General features: G+C 43.7%; 1 protein-coding gene across 1 annotated transcript in view; it reads right to left on the bottom strand.

The window, feature by feature from the left end:
- Nucleotides 1–10,022: 10,022 nt before the first annotated feature.
- The window catches only part of Kcnmb4 (potassium calcium-activated channel subfamily M regulatory beta subunit 4), a 59,391-nt gene continuing 42,270 nt past the window's right edge, over nucleotides 10,023–27,143 (bottom strand). Inside the window, exon 3 of the mRNA XM_028877956.2 lies at nucleotides 10,023–12,179. Within this exon, the coding sequence (XP_028733789.1) occupies nucleotides 12,011–12,179 (169 nt within the window). The 3' untranslated portion in view covers nucleotides 10,023–12,010. The remainder of the gene's footprint in view (nucleotides 12,180–27,143) is intronic.

Here is a 27,143-nt window from a genome sequence, read left to right as displayed (position 1 = left end):
TGTACACACACACACACACACACTCACACACACACACATACACACACACACACACACACACACACACACACACACACACACACGCTAAGGGAAAGGGAAGAAGAACAGAGGTTTCCTGCGAAATGTGGAGCCAAGAAACCTGTGAATCTGAACTTGAAATTCAGGTTTGTAGGAAGACAGGCATTTAATACTGCTAACTTTCACTGCATGTCTGTATTGTGCCAGGAACTATGTTAAGCACTAAGTGTTTTGCATATATTATCTTTTCATACATTATCTCACCAATTATCCTAGCTAAATGGGCCAGATGAGTGATTCGCATTCTCAAAGTATTCTACATACTTCCAAGAAAGAGATTTAGACAATCTGGTAAATAATCACATAAGATCTTTTTAAAAAAAAATCCAGTTTTGCTTTATGACTTCTATAGATTTTTTTTTTGAGACAGTCTCACTCTGTCACACAGGCTGGCCTCCGGCTCTCAGCTTTCCTGCCTCAGCCTCAAAGTCTTAGTATTATAGGCTGTAACTACCATACCCAGCCTTAACCAATTCATCTTGCTAGAGATCAGAGGAAAAGCTACCAGACAATCAAAACGGAGTTTATTAATTGTGATACTGAAGAAGACATCCTTGACCAAGTCTGCTTGTACCTTCAAAACGGAAGTTACGGAAGGATATTCATGGGAACTGAAACGTAAGACATGTGGTCTAAGGCAAAGAACTTGTAGGAACTGAGCAAAATTCATGATATCATGGTATAAGAATTGGTGAAGCTATGGAGGAAAGATCATAAGGTCTTTTTTTTTTTTTTTTTTTTGAAAAAGCAAAAATGAAACCAAGTATGGCACAGATTTATAAGTAGAAAATGCAACCCCATGATGGAACAGTGGTGGCGCACACCTTTAATCCCAGCACTCGGGAGGCAGAGGCAGGCGGATTTCTGTGAGTTCGAGGCCAGCCTGGGCTACAGAGTGAGTTCCAGGACAGGCTCCAAAGCTACACAGAGAAACCCTGTCGAAAGGAAGGAAGGAAGGAAGGAAGGAAGGAAGGAAGGAAGGAAGGAAGGAAGGAAGGAAGAGAAAGAAAGAAAGAAAGAAAGAAAGAAAGAAAGAAAGAAAGAAAGAAAGAAAGAAAGAAAGAAAGAAAGGAAGGAAGGAAGAAAGAAAGAAAGAAGTACTTGCAAAAATTGGGTCGGGATTGTGACAACATGAATCCTGATGGATTAAATCATGACCCTTCTATTCAAGGGGATCAGCGAATACCACCCCAAAAGATTCCAGTTGGACTAGAATTATTTTGAGCTCAATACAACCAAAGAACAACAGACAGACTAACTCTCAACTCTCTCTCTCTCAAACCAAAGAAGTCCATAACGTACCAATCCCAAGAGCTTAACCCTTTGTCTTCCCCTCTTCTCATTTCCTGACCATGCTATTGGTTAAAATGGTATCGAAGTTCTGATGTTCAGTGGCTCCTTTGCACCTTCACTTTTCTTACATAGCTCCTTTTTTTTTTCCCCAAGTGGAGACCTCTGCATGTATATATACTGCTTCTCTTGTTAACATTACTCTTGTCAGTTTAATATGCAAGGCTGAGCTACGGTGAAGGGGGTACAGAATTGTTTCTCTTCCCATACACTAAGTCTGTACAATTAGTCCATACAAGATCTAGTCTGCCATGGATATCTTCAATTAGGGTTTAATTTTGACAAAAGCATGCGTTGTTTCCAAACTAACCATAGACTCGGTATGCGTGGAGGGGAATCCTCACAGCGTTTTCAAGAAAATGCATTGCGCAGTATTGACTCTAACGCGATGGTCTGCCCAGCTGATCTCTCCCGATCCGGTGAGCAGATAGTATCAGGAAGGACGGAGGAATGTTTCCGGTTAGGAGACAAAGGTGAGAGCTGTGGGTTGGGACAGGAGGAGTGCATCAGGGTTATCAGTGTGGTCCATCACCTGAGTAGCTTGCTGTTCTGGAGGGAGAGGTGACAGAATAGCGCTACCGCTACCGTGGACACTCAATAACAAAGACATTCACAAGGATGCCCTACAGTGTTAAGAGAAATCTTACCCTGTGAACTTAAGGGTGTTAGGTCTCAAACTCAGGACAAATGGCTGAGGTGCTTATTTAACATATCAAAGCAGACCTGGCTGCCAGGTTCCCCTAGCATCATCCTTCGGTCCCTACCTGCTACAGGGTATGGCTGGAATACCCGGATCCTCACACTAAACTTGTCTAGTCCAGGAATTGGACCGCCCTTCCCTATATAATCTGGGAAGGTCCTTGCTGTACCAGGTCCTTTTTCACCTTCTGGTCTACCCTTTGCTCTCTTGGCCAGTCTCTTAGCCCAGGCTGTCCCTCTTGGTCCACGGCTGGCTTCTCTCTTCCTCTCCCTACCCCTCTCTTCTCACATGGCCCCGCTCAGTCTGGTCATGTTCACTCTGGACTCTCCCAGATGTCTCTGCCTCTGCTCTCTTTTTTTTTTTATCTACAATAAACTTTCTCCTCCACCATACCTAGGAGCAGTCATGCCTTTTCCTTTTTCATTTCTTCCTATTTTTTATTTATTTATTTTTTCATTCAAAGGTGCCTGTCAGAAGCACCTCTGTTGTTCACTCACCCCGTATACATACATTTCTTTTCCCTACAGTTTGTAACAAGCATGATACTTTCCCCGGTACTTATCCTGGCTATGTTCTTTACAGGCTCCTTGATCAAGGTTTCTTTCCTTGGAGGTTTCTGGCAGTTCAGTCTGTAAAAGCGTTAGTTTATTCTGAGGGCGCTTTCAGAAATTGCTGTGAGGTGTTAAAGATCCAGCAACAGGGCTATTTCCAACCCTAATTCCAACCTCCGCTTATATGTTAGATTTCTTATTTCTGGCTGCAGGCTGTTCACGGAACGCGAGGCGAGAGCAGAGGTCACACATGCTCGGCTCCCAGAAGCTCCCTAGAGGTAGAGAAGCCCTTTCTCCAAGTCTCCAGTGACACCTCTTACAAATCTCTTTATGTCGATCAAGAGGACCACAGCTGGAGTGGCCTGCCTTTTGCTCTGAGATGCCTGTCAAATGAACGGCTGTGTCCTTACCAAAAGCCCGCCCCCCCAGCTCTTTGGCATGACCTGCTCTTATGTTTGTTCCACTGTAATCCAACGCATCAACGCACTGATTGGACAATTAAGGGTAATTTAGAATTATAGCTAAGCTCCTTCCTGATTGAAGTTGGAAAAGACAAGAAATGTATGGTGTTGTTTTAAATTGCCAGATTCTGGGGTAATTTGATGGTGAACACAGTAACTTTTCTTTTTTTTTTCTTTTTTCTTTTTTCTTTTTCTTTTTTTTTTTTTGGCTGTTCCTTGTTTCAACAAGTGCTATACATTAAAAACAAAATATTTGTTAATTTTTGTTACAAGTTTTTTTCCTCTCTCTCTCTCTCTCTTCCTCTCTCTCTGAGACAAGTTTTTTTGTGTAACCCTGGCTGTCCTGGAACTAGCTCTGTAGACCAGGCTGGCCTCAAACTCACAGAGATCCACCTGCTTCTGCCTCCCGAATGCTGGGATTAAAGGCGTGCACTACCACAGCCACCTACAACTTCTCATTTAAAGGCTAAGATCAGTATCTATTTGTGATTCACTAATTTACATGTCTAGGATTAGCTTTGTTCCAGACTCTGTGTTAAGAGACTAACTCTATAAATTCTGAAGAATGTAGAGTAGTGTTTAACAAGGAACTCTCAGATAAACAAAAAACATAGTTAGCTGGGAGTTACTTCTCTTTATTTTAATTATGCATCAGAAGAGCAGTGAGATACATCTTGTCTTGAAAGATGAGGTGAGGTGGTAAGGAAGAATCAGTGAGTTAACAGTCATATAGCATATGATAAATTCTTAAAATAAGAGAGATGTATACAAATTTGCATAACATCTAGGAGGAGCAAGTGGTTAATTCTTGATAACAGGAGTAATGAAAGAGGCATGGCTTGAAGGTAGAATTAAATTTCTCAAGTTGGAGAAGAACATAGGAAGCAACATGAATGATGAGCCTGGAGAGTCATCATTCATTCATTTATTCATTCATCCATTCATCTAGCCATTCATAAATACAGAATGATTGAAAAGAAAATCTGCCAACACTGTCCTACTTTCATGAATCCTATAATCGACTGGGTGAGGTAAAACAAAACAGATAAATAAGTGAATAAAAATAAACATCAACAGATACTAGAAAGGAAGAAGGCAGAACAAAGAAAGCTAGATGCTATTGATGTAACCAACCGTCTTATTAAATAAGAAACACAGAAATAATGCAAAAGAGAAAGCCGAGAGGTCAGAGCTCAGAGCTAAAATCTCACCCTTCCGCCTGCAGTATCCCAGCCTCCCGAATGAGAGCCCTATTTCCTGTCTGTTCGTCTATTTAAAGAGACAGAACAAGCCACAGCTATCTCACCTCACCAGTTCCTCAGCTGGTCCTGTTTCCTCAGACTGGAAGCTTCTGTGTCCTCATCCCAATAGCTCTCAGCTGAACTGTGTTGCTCCAAAGCCTGAAAGCTTAGCCAGCCAAATGCTTCTAGTTTCTGGTCCTCACGCCTTATATATCTTTTTGGTTTCTATCACCACTCCCTGGGATTAAAGGCTGGTTTTCTGGGATTAAAGGAGTGTGTCACCACCATGCTTGGCTATTTCCAATGTGGCCTTGAACTCACAGAGATCCAGAGGGATTTCTATCTCTGGAATGCTAGGATTAAAGGCGTGTGCCACCACCGCCACACTCTTGCTATGGCTCTAATAGCTCTGACCCCCGGGCAACTTTATTTATTAACATACAATCAAAATCACATTTCAGTATAATTAGATTACCACCACAAGATGCCAAGTCCACTTGTGGGGGTGGTTACAAAATGCTTCTAGGAGGAGTCAGTATTTTAACTGGAAGTGAGAGATGAGAAGAATCAGATACGCAAATACAATGAGAAATCGGGTCCAAATCATGGGATGGGACCACAGGCCCTGAGAAATCAGAGTGTACTTGTACTCTAGGGCATACAGTATGAATGTTGGGATATCAAGAAAAGGTTGTAACATGCTCTGATGTATTTCAGGACAAGTTATCCAAGGCAGATGATTATCCCTCAGTTTACCTAATAATGTTTGTCACATTTTTTTTTTCTGTCGATGTCTGTTTAAAAACTAGAAACAGAGACCTACGCATGTATCAGAGATGTTGCTGTATAGGAAGGTCTTGGAGTAAGTAAAGACCAGACAAAACGGAACAGCAACAGGTAAAAGCAAGAAATGGTAGACTGGAAATCACAGATGAGATTATAACTAAAGCCAGGGAATGGATGAGACCAGAGAAAGACTGGAGAGACAATATGCATTTAATATCAATTGGCTAATAGTCTATGTATCTATTGCTAGGCACCCTGCAGTAGGTTGGCAAGTGTTTGTTTGGCTATAGTCTTACAGCCCACTGTGACAAGGACATGTTAGTCTGTCCAGAAAGACTTCCTCAAGAACATATCAAGATCACCCCCATCATAGACTTGATTCTTACTTTCTCATGGTCCATCTGGCCTAGACTTCCTCCCACTGTGCTGTCATGGCCACTCAAGTATTATTTCAGCCATAGATCTTATAAGTGGAGTAATTGTGTGTGTGTGTGTGTGTGTGTGTGTGTGTGTGTGTGTGTATGTGTGTCTTACTTTTCTCATTTCTGTGACACCAAAAAAAACTTGACAAAAGCAACTGGAGGAAGGTGGGCTTATTTTGGCTCACAGTTCTAGGGGACACAGTCCACCATGGTAGAGAAGGCATAAAGACAGGCGCTTGGGGCTGGTGGTCACATTGTAGTCAGGAAGTAGAGGGAGATGAATGCTAGTGCTCAGCTCTCTTAATCTTTTTTTATTCAGTCTGAGACCTGGCCCCCAGAACGGTGCTGCCCACATTTAAGATCAGTCTTCCCACCTCAGTCAACCTAATCTAGAAATTCTTTCACAGATACACTCAGAGATTTCTCTCCTAGATGACTGTAGATCCTGTGAAGTTGACCATCAGCATTAACCACCATGCCATCACCACCAAGATGATTAGTGTGCAATCGCTATAGAATGTCTGCTTGAGTGCGTCAGGCTATAAGACTGTAAATAAGCCCGGCTCCCCATACCAGTCTGAACTGTACCAGGAGTCTTGGGCTTGCTAATGTATCTAAAGTACAAAGTATTTCACACAAGGGCCGCTTCCCCGCTAGCCATCCTAAGCTTAGAGCAGAAGAATCAAGTCTAGCAACTGCTACTCACTAAATGGAACAAGCGTCCAAAGGTGACTCAGGTCCTGTGCTGTGACTCATAGACTGTGTAGAACTGGACAAAGTGGAAACAGCATTCGCCTTCAGATGCGGGGAATTGTGTGTCGTGCCCTCGGCAGTGACTTTGAAACATGGGATACTTTTACTTGCTATGAGCAAGAACTGGCATTTAATTAGGCACAGTCTGACGTCAACATGCCTCTTCCTTGCTTTGAGTTTATCTCATTAAATCTCACTGCCTCTCAACGACCACAAGTGCTAGAACTCTTGGAGGTTATTATATTTCTGACCTTCAATTATCACTGACTTTTACAAGATGAAAAGCATTTCTCTCAAACTTCAAACACCTCCAGTTCCTCCATAGACTAAGGGTCGTCTTGTTTGAATTTATCATCCTTTCTAAAGGTGGTTTGGAAGTTTAGAATCTAATTGGAGTTTTTCTAACTACCATGTGGTGCTTAGGCAGTGGCATTCATCAAGTACATTAGCTATGGTTTTGGAGACAGAGGAAAAACCCTTTGTAAGCATTATCCTGGGTCAGAGACTTGCTAACGAGACACCAACATTGTTTTATATATTCCAAACATTTTGGACTTATGCAGAAACGTTGCCTCTTTTAGGGGATGCACTAATCATGCAAAAGTACCTCAGTCATTTGCAGTGTTCTATGAAGAATGGACAAAGTGGATGGGGGCTCTCTGGATTGCATGTCGAAGAAAAGAAAGAATCCCGATAATTGCTCTTCATTGAAGAGACGACTTACCTCTTCATAATTCTGGAAATTTCTAAGTGTGGTGAGGCAGAACTTTTCAATAACATCAATGTGTTGAACAAAGTAGGGGATTTAGGAGTATCTGTTCTTTTAAAAATAGATATCAGAGGGGTGAATTTTTTAAAAGTTAAGAGTTCTAGAAATAAAACTAGCTAATGATAGAACTTCAAAAAAGGACACAACTCAGTACCGGTCTTTTACATTGGTAGGGACTAAGAAAGGAGAATCAAAGGACCAAAGCACAGGATTTTGTGACCAAAAAAAAAAATCTGTTTTGAGACCATTTTTTCATTTTTATTGAAATCATGCTGTACCACCACCCACCACGAACAGCAGCCATCATCACCATGATGGTTAGCGCTCATCCACCAGGCTGTGTGCTGAGTCTTACACTCTCTTTTACTCCTCACTAATGACCCACTGTCAGTACCTCAGCATCAGCACCATTTCATAACTGAGGCGTCTGTAGACACAGGCTAACTTGCCCAGGACCACACACCGGCAACAGGGAGAAACCAGACGCCAAGTCCAGAGTCTGCTCTCCTGTTTCCCCTCTCAGAGAATGACTCCCAAGAGGCGACATCTGTTCTAATAAGCCACTGGACCCGTGATCTTTTCTAAAGTGGCACCCTTCTTATTTCCTACAGGATTATAAATCTCCATGTCCTAAAGCTGGGTGTGCCAGTAGATGTCTGTAATCCTAGCACCCGGGAGATGGAGGCAGGAGCATCACAAATCTGAAGCCAGCCTCAGCTACATAGCAATTATGAGGATAGCCTGAACTATGCAAGATACCTAACGTCAAAACAAAATTAAAAAACAACACTAAACAAACATACAAACAAAACCAATGCATTTCATCACATTCTAGAATACATGTTTGGGTTACATCACTGAATATTATCTATCATTTCCCTGAATATTTCATGATTTCCATTTTTCCTCTTCAGATGAATGAAATTCCACTGTGTGAATGCACTGTATTTTAATTATGTACTCATCTGTTGATAGTCATCTAGGTTAGTTCCATCATGAATACAGCAGTAAGTGGCAGGTTATAGAGGACTCTGGATATAGACTTTCTTATTTCTTTAAAAAACTCCCTATAGATCAAGTATGTCCTTTACATATCCCCAGCTCTGCTGGCTGTCCCTAACACCATCCTGCCTGAGGAAACCCCATCCCTTACAACTCTCTTACTGTGGCAGAAGAACAGTTTCTCTTTTTTCCCCCTCCATCCTCTTGGTGTTTTTTTTTTTTAAGAAAATACTAATTAAATCAATTCTAATCATTAGATTAACTCAAGCAAGGTAGTTTAATTAACTTTCATTTTAGGAAAATGAAATAATGGAAAGAACCTCTGATGGACAAATGCTATCCAAACCCCAGCAGGCACTATTAAAAACAGTGTACGAGAGAAAATTAAAATAAACATGAAGACAGCTGCGGGGGGCACGGCTTTTGTAGACTCTCTGCCTAGGCCTCAAGTTCAACTGCTTCTGTATTCCAACAGCACAAGATAAGATTACTATTCAGTCTTGCTCAAACTATGGTTTTAATGAAATTATGTCTTTCTGCTGTGATCACCTTTTAATGCCACTGCCACCACCCAAGATGCAATAAGGTGTTGTTAATGACACACACATTCACACCAAGAGTATGGAAAGCTTTAATATGTGTATACTATATATATATATACTTTCCAGGCATAGAGCAGGCTCCCAAGTAGGTCCAGGAATGGTTTCACTGGCTTAGCTTTTACTGTACATGAGGTCGGGCTTGGGTGAGAGTTGTTACAGGCAGGCTAAGGGTGTATGTGATTTCAGCTTCCTACGGGGACCAATGGAAGAGTCACTGGCCTTCCCACAGCTTGTAACACAAATACGTAGTTGAGGGTAAAGTGAGGCTTAAAGACATTTAGCGAATGCACATCAGGAGTTGAGTTTGAGTTATTACAGTGAGGTGAACTATATGCCTGGCCTAGAAAAGCCCCCTTAATTCCTAAGGCAAACTATTTTGTAGATCTGTACCAGAAGACAGGTGGCAGATAACCTGAATGTCCCCTCAAATTTTCAGAGTTGCATGGGATATGTTGGCAAGGATTTCCAAGGGCTCAAAATAGGGGTAAGAGAAACAATAGACTAGGGCATGTGTCGCAGAGAGATCAGTGATGTAACCAGGAAGACCTTGCTTCCTGCCATGCCTGTTCCGCAGGTCCATCTGTCCATCTTTTGCTCACTTTTCCTTTAGTATTAGTTCCCCTCTTTCTTTGTTTTGGTAATAGAAGCTCCCCCACCCCCTGGAGCACTGCAGGGTTTGTGTCTATCTGCAGATAACAGGCTCAAGAGTTCCTGGAGGCTGTGTAGTAAATACTTGGCGACTGCCGGATGGGGACAAGTGATGGAGAATGGCTGTATTCCGTAAGGGCAATAGCTTTCTCCCAACATCCTTTCTTTTCCAGGCTGGAAGATACACACGATTCTTTGAGACAGCATCGACCCTAAGAGAAGCACAGGTAGACAGTCTCAAACAGCTTGCTTACCCACTCTCTACCTATCAACTACAACCTCTGGATCGCCATGGAAGAAATAAACTTGCATCTTAAATAAACCATCCTATTTGGGGGTCTGCGCTACAGCAGCTTATCCTTTTTCCAACTTATGCAAGCAAATATTAAGAACTCAAGCTTATCTTTTATGAACCCCCCTCTCCAGGCTTAACCTTTGCGTTTTACTTTTAACAAGTAGAAATAAAAAGCCTCACATTGAACTGGCTGGAAACAAGACCTAAGAATTACATGTGACTTTCACAGATTCAGTGTGCTTATCCTCTATTCCAAAAACCAACTGACAGCATACAGTTGTGTGTATATTCTTCGGGCCTAAATGGATGCATGTAGTTAATCTAAATCACGAGTATCAAATTGACAAATGAAAACTCAGGTTGATTAACATGTTCTTTCCTTTTATTCCAACACAGACATATGTCCATGGGCTCTTAAGGTTTGTGTGTTCTCTATAGTCAGTTAATCATAGATAATTGGATGAGGATAAAACAGACTTCATCTCCCTCCGTGTGATGCCAAGACGATGATTTTTCTCTGACTCCTGGTTTCGTGTTACCCGGTGCTTCAGAATAGTTCTGTGTTGCTAAGACAACAGGGATACTGCAAGAGAAAACTGGGAAGGAAGTCAAGGCACGGAAGCAGCCTCAAAGGATGTCATAAATAGTGTATGCCGGGCCTTATTCACAGTGAAACCTGGAACACCTGAATTAGGGGGAAAAAATGACTGTATTCTTCCAACGTTCTTCCAGAGCACTAGGGTACTCTTGATAGCTTCCACTCTGAAGTCAAGAAGACAGTGATGTGTGGACCACATGGGAGGGAGTCATCACTCACTCAAGTGTTCAATCCCCCGAGGAGATAACCAAGGTGAGCCTGTCCAATGTTATTCTAAGGGCAACGTGTCTGCAGAGTGAGAAGAAAGCCAAGGCCAACACCCTGCTGTCAGCTGTTCCTCCACTGAAAATGTGCATCTCATCTGAATGAAGGCCCGATTCTGGATGGCCAATAGGGCGGGTCTGATATCAGCCGAGACTCGTGGTTGGTGTTTGGAATTCAAGTCTAGGAACAGATGCAAAGGTGACGGTTTCTGATGCATTAAAAAAAAAAAAAAAATGAGACAGGGTGTCACCATGTACCTCTGGCTGTCCTGGAACTCACCGTGTAGGCCAGGCTGGCCTTGAACACAGAGAGGGCCACCTGCGCCACCCATGGCTGGCCAGGATGCACTTTTGAAGGTACCGAAAGCCCAGCAGCAGTGCGGGGGAGCCAGGATGCCTCCACAGCTCTGTCTGAGCAAACAGAACAACTGCAGTCATCACCCCGCTTGGACACTAGAACATCAGGGCAAGGAATATGAAATGCTCGAACTGACTTTGTTTTCAGTCCTAACAGGAAAAAGAAAAACGGGGGGGGGGGGGGAGGGGAGGAAAACAGCATTCAACTATAAACTGAAAGAGTGTTTCATGTCATGTATGTTCTACTGCACAGAAAAAAAAATCTGCCAAAAAGGAAAAAAAAAAAAAATGAAGAAGGCTGGGACTCTGGCTCAGTGGTCCAGGGGTTGTCTAGCATGCGTAATGCCTCTGTTTTGATGCCTAGCACTTCAAATAAATGAATAAATAAATAGCATGAACAGATGAATAAGAATTGTGTCCCCAGAGCTTAGACAGGCCTTCTTCAGAATCAGGCCTCTCTCTTACAGAGTCATCTGGCCAGAAATAATAATGGCCACGCAAAGGCAGGCAGTGGAGGATGTTTTGTCAGTCTTCAAAGGAAAAACAAAAACAAAACCAGAGTGGCCAGAGGCCGAGTCACCACTGTAGAATTACTTTTTTCAAGTAGGAGTCAAGATACTATTTTCTAGTGGAAATGGGCGGTTATGTCTTAACCTGCAGTTTTGAATGCTAAGTTAAATCTAGCAGAGTCAAGTGAAAACCCTGAGGCCCCTTTAAATACCCTGGTGATCTAAGCATAAAAAAGAAAATAGAAAAGAGCACAGAGAGCACTGTATTTTAATATCTGTAAGTAGCAGAAATCATAATGGTTTGTATACTACACTATACAAATAAGATACTGTTACTTTTCCAAAGAAAACCAACTTCTCAGAGGGTTTTCCCAACAGTTAGTCACTCCACATAGCTAAGAAGAGTTTGACCCTTTAGCCACTGCTACGGCCCGCGGAAGGCAGGCGATGAGTTCCCGAGTCTTCCATCCATGCCTGTTTCTGATGCCACTGAAGAAGGGGCCTCGTGGAGGCCTGCTGTGGCCCCTTCCATCTCCTGCGCCACCAAATGTGGGCTCTGCAGGGCAGGCGAGTGCTGCTGACAGGGCAGCCTCTGCGCTTGGCTTCCCACAATCCTCCTCCAGCATTAGGAGAACTTGCGCTTCTTCATGGCTTCTGCCTTGACCGCCAGGCTCTTGGCACAGATGGTCAGGACCACAATGAGAACGCCCACCACAAACGTCACCACTGGCCAGAGGAAGCAGTGCAGCAGGACAATCTCATCGTGCGTGCGGTGTAGGAGAACGTCCTCTGGTCTGCGAGAGAGTGGAGGAGAGGGGGAGGAAAAGCAGTCAGACTCTCATTACGGCATCAAACACTCCACAACCTGCATACAAACTCGCTTTCCAGCCCAAGGGGATAATCAACCCTTGAAAAGTGAAGACTCTGATTAGAGACACCATACTTTCTGCTTCAAACCCATTTCCGAAAGCTGTGAGCTCTCAAATCAAGCAATTGGTGCAAATTTGCATATCACTTATTATATCATTTGCAGGCTGCAAAAATGTCAAAAGTAGAGCATCACTTGGCTATCATTTTCCTCCACCCTAAATTGCTTCCTTTTTCTTCCTTTCTTAACCTCACTGGCCAATGAGTATAGATGACGCTAAATGTCATTGATGGATGGGCATTCTTCAACAAACCTAAACTCCATCTTGGCATTTAGATGGATTCCAAGTGATTTTAATTCGGGAGGCAGAGGGATTTCATGCTGTTGTTCAAGTTAGGGTAACAGAACATATATAGCCCACAGGCAAGCCTAACCTGTAGTGTTGGCCACATGTATCCCAAGATAACCATGAATGCAGACCAACACACTGAAATACCACCACATTACATGACAGCAGCAAAGGCCCTAGTAGTTCTTAGGTCAACTGAGCTTTGATATATGAACCAAAGTTTTTTTTATTAATAAAACCTTTATAAACAAAATAAAACAATAAGCAGGCAACGGATGAACTGAACGCATCATCTATGTTTCTGTACGAAACTGATCATCCATTGGAGCCAGCATCAGTAAAAGATTTCTCTCTTGTCAGTGTGAACATTGTTTCAATTCCTACATTTGTCTCTGGTAGAAAGCAAAGATAAGATAACCTCCACAAACCATGCTCGCCCACCCTTGGCAATTAGGCAGATGTCTGGGAGTTCAGTTTTCATACAAGAGGATTGTATTTTATGAAATATTTGCATTTCATTCACAGGAAGGCTTGCTCTGTTACCCCACTACTGTAGGATATATACTTATACTTCCTCCAGAAAAGAATAAAAATGTTGCAAAATAAATTGTCCCACTATCCCCAACAACATCAAAGGCCCCAAAGCCCAAGGGCAGTGCCGTTAACAGGGAAGTATACTCCTGGGAGCTTTCATTAGTATTAGCAGCTTTCATTATTTCCCAGAAGGCTGATAAAGGACACTGGGTATTTCTCTTTTCTGTATAGTGAAGTTGCCATACAGCATCAGCAAAAACAGCTGTGCAGGATGGATTTGAAATGACTGAAAATCCTTGTGTTTTTCTTCTTGGGTGCATAATTTCAATTTTTGCACATAAAGTGAGATCCTACTTGGCATTTCAATGAAAATTTATATTAAGTGAATGCAGAATCACTGCAGCAATGAGGCCAATTACTCTTAATGCAACCCATGGTCTTCAAGACCTGGGCTGCCATTCATTTAAGTTCAATTATTATTTTTTTTCTGCTGTAAGATACAACAGGACTGTGACTTTGTGGTCTGTCATTCTACATGCTTTTGTTATTAAATAACTTGCTGCTGCTGCTGCTGCTGAAGAACCTGATTGTGTTGCAGCCTTATTATCTTCGTCAACTCTAAAGAAACTTTATGACTAAGTCTGAAGGAGTAGAGGCCAAGGCCCCCACATAGCTGAGGCACAAGACAGTCAGAGTCACTTTTAGAGCCTTTGAAGTCTTCAATGTCAGCACAGCCACAGCGCTCTTCCCAGCTACAGGTGCCCACAGCAGACAGACGACCCTACCTAAGAGGTCCAACCTGTCTCCCAGGATGCTCTTTCTGGAAAACACTATTCTATGCCTTTAAAACTATTGATACAAAGAGGAGTTCTAGCCAGGTGGAGGTGGCGCACGCCTTTAATCCCAGCACTCCGGAGACAGAAGCAGATGGATCTCTGTGAGTTTGAGACCAACCTGGTCTACAGAGAGAGATCCAGGACAGTCAGGGTTACACAGTAAAATCCTGTCTTGAAAAAAAACAAACAAAAAACAACAACCAAAAAGAGGAGTTTTAGATTCTTCATCAAAAGGGTCAGGTAAACAGCAATGTGAATATACTTGATACCAATGGAAAAAAAAGAAAAGGAGAAGAAAGGTGATCTAGATTTCTATTTCTATAGTAACTACATGTGTAATTTGTATAAGTAATGTGCTTTGGTAACTAATTTTCTGGTAAGATGCTTTGTGTAGATCTTCTTTGGTATTCTTCCTCCAGTCATTTTTTAGGATATTACTGAATGCCTTTATCATAATATTGAACAAATAGCCAGTGAAACAGCTCCTACAAGGGATGCCGGAACTGCCATATATACCATATGTACCACCTGATACACAGTTTGAAGAATGTGTGTTGGATAAAATGTGAAGGAAACGGGCAGGAGAGAAGGAAGCAACCGGAAATTGGTGGATCCGGAAGCTGTCTTCCTCAGAAACTCTCTAGAGTTCTATCTCCTTGTTCCTGGGGAACACTTAGCGTTTTAAAGCTTTAAGCGACAAAATAAAATGACTCATTTGAGCTGAATTTGAACTGCTTCAACAAATCCTTTTTTAGAGGTAGAAAAAAAATTACCATACACATTTCCTTAAAAACCATGCATGTCTGTTTCTACTTTAGACAGCTCTAAGATGCCCCACAATCTCCTCAGATAGGAAAAACTCATTTCTCAGGTCACTAGTCACTTGGTTATGATTCACTGAGATCACTTTTAAATTGCTTCCTCTAGCCTAAGTTTCTCTCATTTCAACTGGGTTCATAGTATTGTAATTGAAGGTACTCCCCTGCTTCAGTTATTTATTTCCTCTGGATTCGTGGGCCAAAAACTATTTGGCTTAGAATTCACTTTTTCCCATGGTTATAGGGTGGAAATAAAGAGGACCGTAGACAAAAAAGCCAGATGATCACTCTGTACCTGAGGGTCCTTTTGGAAGATGTGGGAATTATAATGGGAACTGAGTGAGATAGGTTCTTCATCCTAAAAGAATAAACATAATGGGTGACCTTGGGGAAGGCCTGAGTGTATAATAGTGACACTTTTGTTGCTGTTTTCTTACATTTAGTGTTTACTAAGCACATGCCACCTGTCAGGTACTACGGCAGGACATCCTCAAAACAACTGTGTTAGAAACGTTTTAAAAGGAGCAACAGAAGGCATTAGTTGGTTTGAGCTCACACAATTTAAAGTGAGGGCATAATGATTTGAAAGCATATCTGTGTGATTTTTTTTTTAAGATCTGTGTTACTTCTTTACCTTGAAGGCAGCTTTTCTCAAACTAGATTCAAGTGGTACTTGCTTCCATCCCCCCATTCAGTTCCCTCAGAATCTGAAGTTGTGGGGCCCAGAAGTCTTGTAGAAACTCTGGGTAATTCTATTTATCCTTGTGCAAGAAGCATGAGGTAGAGATCTAATCACGAAAGAACGCAGAATGTTCCAGAGTTAGCACTTCTCAGACTATCCCATGCTAATTGAGACTTAGGTCCAGGTGACTTTCTCAGCTTCCACAGGATTCGATGGAGCAGGTGTACTGCTTTCTGAGTGCTTTACTATGTACCCTCACAGGAAAAGACAGAGATCCAGGACAGGGAAGACATGTACGGGGCAGGGCCAGAGGCTAAGGGTTGGAAATACAGACCATAGTGTGGAATTTGCTATGGGAGGCCCTCAGTTCTCCTGTGAGAACCAAAAAGGATGCCTCCTAGGCCAGCCCCAATTCCAATCAAACGAGATAAAAACACAGAGATTTGGGATACATCCTCTTAAATACAGAGAAACTATTCCCTCTGACTTTGTCTCATCAACTAGGAAAACTTACAGGCCATAGTACTTGTTCTGTTGGCCAGCGTGGGGGGGGGGGGGAATGGTGATTTTAAATAAATAAATAATAAATAAATAAATAAACAAAATGAGAAATTTCTTCAATTTAATCTGTTCTTATCAAATCTCAACGGGGAGTCGGGAGACGTCTCAGTTGGGAAAGCGTCCCATGTGTAATAATGAGGGTCGCGTTCATGCCCCCAGCACCTGCGGGAAAGCTGAACTTAGCTGTGTACATCTCTAGGGTGGAGATAAGTGGATCCCTGGGGCTCATCGGGCAGCCAATCTAGTCAATCAGTGAGCTCTGGATTTGGTTAGAGATGCTGTCTCAAAAGATAAGACAGCCCTGCATGATGCATGCCTTCAGTCCCAGCCTTCCAGAGGCAGAATGGGGGCCATCTCTGTGAGTCTGAGGCCAGCAACAACCTCATGAGTTTCAGAGACAGAAATAAGATAAGGTAACTAGCAAAAGTGAAAGACACCTGACATCCACCTCTGGCCTCCACATGCACATACACACATGCGCACATGCACTCACGTGCACAAATACTACACGCATACCATAGCTTGAATAGCATCATTGACGAATATGGTATTATGGAAGCTGTACCAACCAAGAGGCAAAATGACCCACTTAAAAGAGCTTTTTCCGCGATATCCTACAGATACAGAGGAACAGAGGAGAGGCCCCTCTAGATCACCAGAAGTCCTTTACAATTGGCTGAGCATAGGATTTTTCTCATCATGGAAGCCGCTACAACGTTAAGATTTTGGACCCATTTTAGCAGGGCAATAAGTCACCCTTCTGCCAGACACACTCCTCTTGCCTTGCCTTTTCAGTCTTATATATTTGGAGCTGATCTTAATAAACCCTCCCACCCCACCCTTCGGCACTGGGTCCTGAACCTATGGCCTTGCGATACCATGTGCACACTCCACTCTTGAACGGTAGGCATTGCCAACCCCAGTCCTCTCAAGCTGTGGGAGACGTACAATGTTTACATATTACATTTATTATTAAACACCACCAAGCCTTACTCGTAGCATATCGTATCATTAGAGACATTTCCACACTTTGGGGGAAAATTTTAAAGTCTAAAACGTTTCGTCATGACTTTGATCAAAACAGTTCCACAAGCATGACATAAGCCCCACATGCCAGGGCCCTGATGTGGTTACATGACCAAAGAACACCAAAAAAAAAAAAAACCCAACCCAAACCAAAACAAAACAAACAAAAAAACCAAAAACAAAACACCAAAACAAAATAAAGCCCACATATTTATATACATATATGTGTGTGCATATATATGTGTATGTATATATATATATATTATATATATATATATGTATGAGGATTCCATTACTTGAGCCCTTCTGAACAGGTGCGATCTAGGCCTGCTTTAAATCTTATTTATTATTTATAACATGACCTAGTTTCAAAAAGAACCTGAAATGGATGATACAAACAGAAGATGTGAATGAAATAAAATCCTTAATCTGACAGTAACAGAACAAGAGCGATACGATTAGAATGGGGAAAATAAAGCCTTCTCCAAGAAAAGCCACCGTGTTTAAATTAAACTCATCTCTGAGCCTCCTGGGACTCAAGGGTGCTGGGGACAGCATGCTAGCCACCCAACTGCTACTCCATAAGAAAAGGAAACAAGAGACTCTGGTGTTTTGTTAGGACTGACCTAAAAGAAGAAGTATTTTTGTGTGTCCATTTACCTAAATGAGCAAATGCGCTGCGTTTTGAAGGGCCGGGATCACAGTTTCTCAAAGCTAATGCTGAAATCACTGGAGGGCATCTTACCACACTGAGTCCAAAGTCTCAGACCTGCAGGACTGAAAAGTGTTGCAGCGTATGGTGTATCACACCTGAGAACGAACTGAGTGAAACAGTGTTTTCACAATACTGGATCAGCATCAGCCTGGCTGCTGACATTGGCTGCTCCGGACTGAAACCCTAAAGCTGGAGCATGGGTACTCTGTGCCCTTGCCCTGGAGGTAACAAAATGAAAAGCCACCAGAAGCCACCAGGAAAGCTACTTACATGTTCTTTGACAGCTTAACTTTGTGTGTGTGTGTGTGTGTGTGTGTGTGTGTGTGTGTGTGTGTGTGTGTGTGTTGGGGAGGGTTTGGTTAGTCTTAGAAAGTTTTCTACATAGGTCTTAAATGTGTGAACAAGTATTTAAATGAAATACAACACGTGGGCCTAAGGACCTGAGTTTGATCCTTAGCATCCATGGAAAAAGTTCTGGCCATGGTGACTTGCATTTGTAATCCCAGCACAAGGGAGGCCCAAACAGGCAGATTCCAGGGGTTCGCTGGTCAGCCAGCCCAGGCTATGGGTAAGCTACAGGCCAATGAGAGAGCTGTCTCAAGGAAAAAAGCAAAAAAGATTGATGGCTACTGAGGAAGGCTACCTGAGGTTGTCCTTTGACCCCCACACATAACACACATGAGCACATGCACACACCCTTGACCTCCACACATAACACACATGAGCACGTGTGCACACACGCACAGCTTTATTGTGGTTTGGTGTGAGGAACGTGGAACCCTGGAGGTGGTAGAAAGTTAGCTTAAGTTAAAGACATTTGAAGCTAAACAGACAAGACAAATTCCTTCTAGAAATTTCCCTCAACTGCATAATTACACAACTTCTGGGATATCAGGCTACCATACTTTCTTCTCTGAGAGTCCCAGTCATCACAGAAGATCACTCACGCTTGAAGAGGCAAATATTATCACAAACTTCCCCTCCTAAAAAAGCCAATCTGTCCATCCCTGGAGCCTTTTCTCTGACACCACTAAATATTCACGCCCCAAAATCTAACCACTTCTTCTTTTATTTGAGGCCCTATGCACAAAACATTTAACAACTACATCAAAGTACTTGAGATCATTCATTCACAAAGATCATTCATTCACGGAGAAAAAAGGTTCGTTTGGGCCTGTGGTGAGGCGTGAGACACCACAGCATGTTGGCAGCACATAGCAGAATGACCACTCTCTTTATCAACAGGAAATGGAGGGAGAGACAGATGAAGGTCCCACAATCCTCTTCTACACCATGGCTTCAGTGACCTAAAGACCATCTTGTTGTGGAATATTATTTTGACTAGGCAAAGATGTGTTACATTTGTCTATGCTGCGGAATATGACTTTAACTATGTGAAGAAGGTGTGTGACATTTGTTTCTGCTGCCTTTGTTTAATTATGTGAAGATGTGTTGCTGTTTCACCTTGCCTGCCTAAGGCACCTGACTGGTCTAATAAAGAGCTGAATGGCCAATCGCTAGGCAGGAGACAGATAGGCGAGAATAAATAGGAGGAGGAATCTAGGTTAGAGAGAAGAGAATGAGGGAGAAAGAGAGGAACATGCTTGGGGCCAGAAGCCAGGCAGCCACCAGCTAGCATGGAGACATCAGGAAAGTAAGACATACAGAAAGAAAGAAAGGAAAAAGGAAAGCCCCGAGGCAAAATGGAGATAAACAGATTAAAATAAGAGCTAAACTAAGGCCAAGCATTCAAAATTAATAATAAGTCTCCATGTCATGATTTGGGAGCTGGTGAATGGCCCAAAAAAGAAATCCTGGTACACTGTCTGATAGGTTCCACCCTTAAAAAGTAACAATACCTTCCCATACAGGAGCCACATGGGTCATTCAGAACCCAAACAATAGCAGAGTGTTAGTGAATGTTTTGGCTTTTAGCAATACCATACATAGTCTGTGGCCCTTCTGGAAGGAGACTGGATTAAAATGTACTCCCTGGAAATGTCAGATTTGAGTGTTAGTGAATATTTTGGCTTTTAGCAATACCATACATAGTCTGTGGCCCTTCTGGAAGGAGACTGGATTAAAATGTACTCCCTGGAAATGCCAGATTTGATCTATTGATTAATAATTAAAAAATAATCTTTGAAGTTTTTTTTTTTTTCTATGAAAAAATACTAAAGATTGGCCAATAGAAATGCCGGGAGCCAGAGGTACATGGCTTAGCTGTAGAGTACATACTTAAGATGCACAAGACAGTGGGTTTGAATTCTAGCAAATAAGAAAGAAGTTGAATTTGATTTTGGCATCACCAAACCATTCTTGTTGAGAGTACTTAGCTGGTATGCCCAGCTGCTGGGGAGTAATCATACAACCTTGCCAAGAAGGGAGAAGACGTGTGCTTGTCTTCCCATGCAGCTGCAGGAGAGCCCAGCAGTGAGGAGAGAGAGACAAGCCCCTCGGGTCCTTTACAGTGACTGCTCTTGGCATGGAGCTTCTCTACTGTGGGGACACACTTGGAACCCCAGAGGAGTATAAAGTTAGCTTAAGCTGGAGACATTTGAGACTAAACAGACGAGACAAACTCCTTCTAGAAATTTCCCTCATCTGCATAACCACGCAACTTCTGGGATAAGAGACTACCATATTTTTTTTTTCCTCTGAGAGTCCCAGTCTTCACAGAAGATCACTCATGCTTGCAGAGGCAAACATTGTAACAAACTTCCCCTCCTAAAAGCCAATCTGTCCATTGCTGGAGCCTTTTCTTTGTCTCTGCCCCCCACTAAGTATGCACGTCCCAAATCTAACCACTTCTTTTATTTGAAGCCCTACCCATAAAACATATTCAGTAACACTTATCAAGTGTGTTTGCACTTACCCCTGTAATGGATTATTTGTCAATTTCATTCCGGTCCCCAGCCAGTAAATCTGAAGGAGTAGAGGGCTTTTCTTCCCCTACACCATTCCGAGCTCATTCGGACTCACACAGGTTTTAGCAATGATGCTATAGTAAGCACTTTAAGAAGCCTGGATGGTAGTTATTTCAGGAGCGTGGTTTTGCTCCAGAGGGTTCCTATCTAGGGACAACATGCTCACCACACATCCATAAATGTTAGTCACATCCTCCTGTCATCCTCTACCGTCTTTCCCAGGCTGACCGAGAGCGGCAATATGTAATGCATGAGGGTAGCCTACCCTTTGTGGAAGAAGTTTAAGTCAAATCCACATATACAGAGTGTGCAGAGAAAAAAAAATTGCACTTGACTGTGGCGGGAGAAGTAGGAAAGTGGCAGGTGTGTTATTTTGGAGCAATAAAGAGTTGAATTAATTATAAGGCAGAGAGCGCGTAATTAGGTGCATGCCGCAGGAAAGACCTGAACAATCTGCACGTGCAGGGCAGTATTTCAGAACACGCACTTGACTTAGACAAACCTGATCCTGAGGTAAACATTTAATCTGTTCTTCACATCTTAGTGTTCTCATCTGTAAAGTGTGTGTTCATTACTTTTCTTGTTGTTGTGATAAAAAAAAATCAATATAAGGAAGACTGGAAGGATTCATTTTGCCTTGTAGTTTAGGAGACATAGTTCGTCACGGTGGGGAAGACATTGGTGCCAGCTGATCATATTGTGTCCTATTCAGGAAACAGAGCACAGACAGTCGAGGCAGGCTGGAAAACCCACTTCTTCTATTGTGACTCCGACTCCACCTCCTCAACATTCTACAACCTTCCAAAACAGTGACATCAGTTGGAAAGCGAGTGTTCAAACACATGAGTGTGTGTGTATGTGTGTGTGTGTGGGGGGGCATTTCCTATTCAAACCACAACAGTGGGATAATAAAAATCTGCCTTGCTCCTGAGAACGAAATGAGATACAGAAGAGAGGAGCTTCAGTAGCTTCCTGATGTGGGAGCACGTAAGAAGAGATAGTAGTGAGAATAATTGTCATCACTCGGTTAAAAACTGATTCTGGAATGGTGGCGGTACTGTCTTCTCCGGGTATCTTTGTCACCTGAATATTATAAGGAGGTAGTCACAGGCAGTCCTTGTGGTCACATTAAAATTCCTTCTGGCACAGAGGCCTTTGTTGCTTCTCAAATCCCCTGAGTCACGAACTGTGAGCATTCCATCCTGCGTGGCAGGCTGACAGGGAACGAGGGAGACACACAGGACAGGCTTCACAAGCAAATGACGTCTTCCCATTCGACCACACATGTGTCAGGCAGAGGCAAGAAGAAAGCCCCTACCCACATTAGAGCCTCCATGAGGAACATAAACTGAGGTTCTGCACCAAACTCATCCCACCAACATCATTTAACAGAGCTAGATTACGCTGAGGAAAGTCCCTAGCTACAGATGTGGCCCGCATCAGTGACCGTCTCAACGGGTTTCCTGAGACACCCACAGCTCTGGGCTCCCACACTGACATGCATCCTTTGGTTCTATTCATGCTAAGGTGCCCACTCTTTTTTTACACACCCTGTCTGTCTTCTCAACCTGACTCTTGAAGCGCTGGCATGAGACACTTGTTATGTGTAACCCCTGGCTGTGAAAGCTCCTGACTTCTCCATGGGGAGGGCAGGGAGGAAGCAGGCATCACTGTCAAGATTTGCAAGCAGAAAGTATGAACTTTTGACTTAAAAAAAAAAAAATAACACTAGTTCTCATCTCTCTGCTTTCTCCCTGCAGATGTAATGCGGCCGGCTGCCTCTGGCTCCTGCCAAGCAGTCACAGACACTCATCACCAAGGCTTCTCCACCTTACTGGCATGAACCCTCGAACTGTGAGCCGAAATAAAGCCTCCCTCCTCTAAGTTGCTTTCCCCACCACCCCCCTCCTGTGTTTTCTCATGGCAACAAGAACGTAACAATGTCTTCTAGGTCCCTCCAACATTGCAACCGGGAGTTTAGTGTTCCAGTCCGACTGTTTCCAGTGCAGGGGCTCACACCAGCAGAGTGACTGACTGCACACGTAGAAGGAGACCGTGTTTTTTGGAAGATCACTCTAAAACAGCCCCATTTTCTGTCATCTCCCTGAGCTGAATCATGCTCTCAGCCCTCGCTCCAAGGCGAAGAGGACACGGAATCATCATCGCAGATCGCACACTTGCCACGTGGGCGTGAGAAACCGTTTCCAGGGAGAGGATGACAAACACCACCCAGGAACCCAAAATAAGCGCACCCGAGCGAGCAGGGATTCCATTGGGTGCCCGGGAGGCTGGCAGGAGCTTCAGCGTTTTGGTTCTCAAGGAAATAAGCAGGGTAAGGAATCCCCTCAAATGTCACTGTTATCACCTTCCTGTCTGAACACAACAGGGCATACTGCGCGCAGTGGAATGATGGCATTTGAAAGGAGGTCAAGAAACATTCTCTCCCTGCCCCCCCCTCGCCCTCCCCGCCCCCCCCCCGCCACCCCGATTCCTGAGAGAAAAAAATCAAGATGGTGAGGGCTTCTAAAGTAGTGAGAAGCAAAATGGGGGGTAGAACCATGCAGGCTCAGCCACACCCGGGGAGTGGGGGAGGGCGGGGAGAGGGGGTCCCCACAAAGCGATGGACTCAGAGCAACGGGCTCAACTAACTCCCCCTGGATGGTCTCCCTGGGGTTCCCGGACCTAGAAGAGCAGTGCATTCTGCTCAGCTCAAGATGTGAGCCAAACACACGCTGGCGGGGATGGCCGAGGGCTTCAAAGAATGGAGTGCAAACCCACGAACTGCAGCTGAGCAAACCTGGAGTGGGGTGGGGGGAGGAAGCGAGATCCCAGACTGGCGGGGGATCTTCTCAAAGGCCACATATATTTGTTCGAAGCTGCAAATGCCATAGCTCTGTCTGCCTAAACAGTCACGCGTATTTGCTTGTGTTTTCTACAGACGGTGCCAACTATTTTCAGATAATTTCCCAAACAAATGATCATATTTACTCTTTGGCTTTTCCTCTCTGCCTTTTTGCTTTTTATGAGTGGGTATGCGGATGTGTATGTTCATGCATGTGCGCACGCGCAAGCGTGTATGTGTGTGTGTGTGTGTGTGTGTGTGTGTGTATGTCAGAAGTCAGGGGTCATTACTTGGGTACTATCCCCATTTTTTTGAGACAAGGTGTGTGTGTGTGTGTGTGTGTGTGTGTGTGTGTGTGTGTGAAGTCAACCTCAGGGGTCATTCCTTGGGTACTATCCCCATTTTTTTTTTTTTTTTTTTTTTTTGGTGACAAGATGTGCTGGACAGTTTTATGTCAACATGACACACACAAGCTAAAGCCATCTGAAAGGAGGGAATCTCAATTAAGAAAATGCCGCCATAAGATCAGGCTGTGGGCAAGCCTGTAGGACCCTTCCTTAATTAGTGATTGATGAGGCAGGGCCCAACCCATCACGGGTGGTGCCATCCCAGGGCAGGTGGTCCCAGGTTCTATAAGAAAGCAGGCTGAGCCGGGCGTTGGTGGCGCACGCCTTTAATCCCAGCACTTGGGAGGCAGAGCCAGGCGGATCTCTGTGAGTTCGAGGCCAGCCTGGGCTACCAAGTGAGCTCCAGGAAAGGCGCAAAGCTACACAGAGAAACCCTGTCTCGAAAAACCAAAAAAAAAAAAAAAAAAAAAAAAAAAAGAAAGAAAGCAGGCTGAGCAAGCCAGTAAGCAGCACCCCTCTGTGACCTCTGCACCAGCTCCCGCCTCCAGGTCCCTGCCCTGCCTGAGTTCCTGCCCTGACCTCCTTCAGTGATGAACAGTGATGTGAAAGCTTAAGCCCCATAAACCCTTTCCTCCCCAAGTTGCTTTGGTCATGGTGTTTCATCACAGCGACCGTCACCCTAAGACACAGGGTCTTTTGTTGGCATGGGACTTGCCACGAAGCTGAGGGTGGCTGGTGAGTGATGCCCAGGGATCTGCCTGTCTTTTCTGCCTTCCCAGTGTGAGGACTAAAAGCATCTGTTACCCGCACGGGGTTTCTCTCCCTAACTGACATGCCTCCTGGGAATCAAAATCAAGTACCGACTGAGCTATCTGCCCAGATCCCTCTCTGTTTGTTTATAAAATCCTTGTCTAGCCCAGCCTCTCCCACTGTATAGTAGTCTCTGCTTTTCCAACTCATCCTGCTGATGTACTCTCCCTGTGCTGGGGGACCCCCAAACCTGCTCCTCAGGGTACATCCCCATTCTGGCCTCACATGCTTCAACATGCAACCGGCATGGGATGGACACGAGAGAGGATCCCAGGCAGGCACATGGCTATCCAGACTCATCCCCACAGCAACTCGATCCATAATTTACTCAGCTAATCACTGTTAATGTCTGACAAGGTTAAGTCCAATTTCCTATAATTAGATCCTCAATGAAGACAACCCACTCACGTGTCCATTTCTTCACTATTATACACCTCACACATCAGTTATACACTATTATTCTGGCAGCTGTGAGGAAAGGTTTAAAAATGCGCCTTGGGTTGGAAAAGGCCAGCGGAGCATCTCTCTCTCTCTCTCTCTCTCTCTCTCTCTCTCTCTCTCTCTCTCTGCAATTTTAAATGCTTCATTTAATACACAAGTTCTCATACCTTTTAACACAGATTAATACAAATTACACATCACTAAAAGTCATATACTCTACTGTATTTGATTTTCTCAATTTTTAAAAAATTATTATTTTTCTTTCTTTTATTATTAAGAAATTTTTTATCCCTCTTACATACCAACCACAGATCCCCACTCTCCTCCCGCCCTCCGCCCCCCAGTCTTCTCCCCCAACCCACCTCAGATCCCCACATCCTCCAAGGCAAGACCTCCCAGGGGGAGTCAGCAGAGCCTGGTACATTCAGTTGAGTCAGGTCCAAGCCCCAAGGCTTCGTAAGGTGTCCCACCATAGGCAATGCGCTCCAAAAAGCCCGCACCCGCACCAGGGATGGATCCTGATCCCACTGCCAGGGTCCCCTTAAGCAAGTCAAGCTACACAACTGTCTCGCCTATGCAGAGGGCCTAGTCCAGTCCTATGGAGAATTCATAGCTCTTGGTCCACCATTCATGAGTTCCCACTAGTTTGGTTCGGTTGTCTCTGTAGATTTCCCCATCATGATCTTGATGCCCCTTGTAGCTGAGCGTCTGTAATCACGGAAGCCTGAAGGAAGGGTTACCTCCTACTACAACTGGCTTACTCTACAAGGTTCCCGGTTGTTAGAAGCCTGTTTCATTATGATGTATAGTACACCAAGCAGCTATTTTTAAATTAAATAATTAAAAGAGTACGTGTACACACACACACACACACACACACACACACACACACACACACACACACAGACTTTGCTACTGCATGTAAGAAAAGAAAAACAGTCCTAGCATTTCTATCCAGGCCACCAATGACTCACGCGTCTGGACCCCTAAATTACATAGTACTGGATACATGAATTAAATAATAGCTTTACACTCAGTCTTCTTCTTGTCTGCTGGGCAATTGTGTCTCTTGGTTAAAATGCACGAAGCCGATACTAAAATGCTTCTGAATTATAAAATTGAGCTGCATTAGTTTGGAGGCTCTATTGCTACACGGTAAGTCTGTCTTTAATACGCTTCTACAAAGCAAGTGCTGTTGAGAAGCTCGCACAACAGTTAAAGCCGTGACTTGTGACTAAATAATGGCACCTGTGTGTGCTAGCAGCTTAACTTTATCCCTGTAGCATGGGATATTCAATGCTCAATAAAACAATATGTAAATAATTAACAACAGACTGATCATCTGAACATGGTTAAAAAAAAGAGTTTGAAATCCACAGAAATCGTCTATGCAGTGAACAGCGTGAACAGTGTATGTATTCCTAGTGAGATCTGTTTTCTTTTTGTTTGCTATCTGACCATTAATATTCCAGACCAATATACTTTGTTTGTTCGTTTGTTTGTTTTTGAGACAGGGTTTCTCTGTGTAGTTTTGGTGCCTGTCCTGGAACTCGCTCTGTAGACCAGGCTGGCCTCGAACTCACAGAGATCCGCCTGGCTCTGCCTCCCGAGTGCTGGGATTAAAGGCGGGCGCCACCACCGCCCAGCTATTCTTTGCCCATAGTCGTGCAAGGGCAATCGCAGGAAGCCTTAATGCTGTACATAACCCAAGACAGACATGCAACCTTTCCTTGTCATAGGCCTCAAAAATCTAAAGCACGGTTTCTAGACATTTACTTGGGCGTTTAAAAAGACTTTCTTGGGATTTGGTTCTCTTCCATTCAGCCACTCGACATTTGCTTAACACCTACGACTGGCAGGCATCAGGGCCACCCTACTTGTCGGCTTGCCCATGAGCAGTAGACGTGAGGGTGGGAACACTCTCTTCTGTCTACACTCCCACCACCCTGCACGACATCGGCACATGCTTGTTTGCGGTGTTCTCTGGATGCTTGCTGTTCCT

This window comes from Peromyscus leucopus, chromosome 18 (assembly GCF_004664715.2).
Source record: "Peromyscus leucopus breed LL Stock chromosome 18, UCI_PerLeu_2.1, whole genome shotgun sequence".
Lineage (NCBI taxonomy): Eukaryota > Metazoa > Chordata > Mammalia > Rodentia > Cricetidae > Peromyscus > Peromyscus leucopus.
This window is presented reverse-complemented; position numbering and strand designations above follow the sequence as displayed.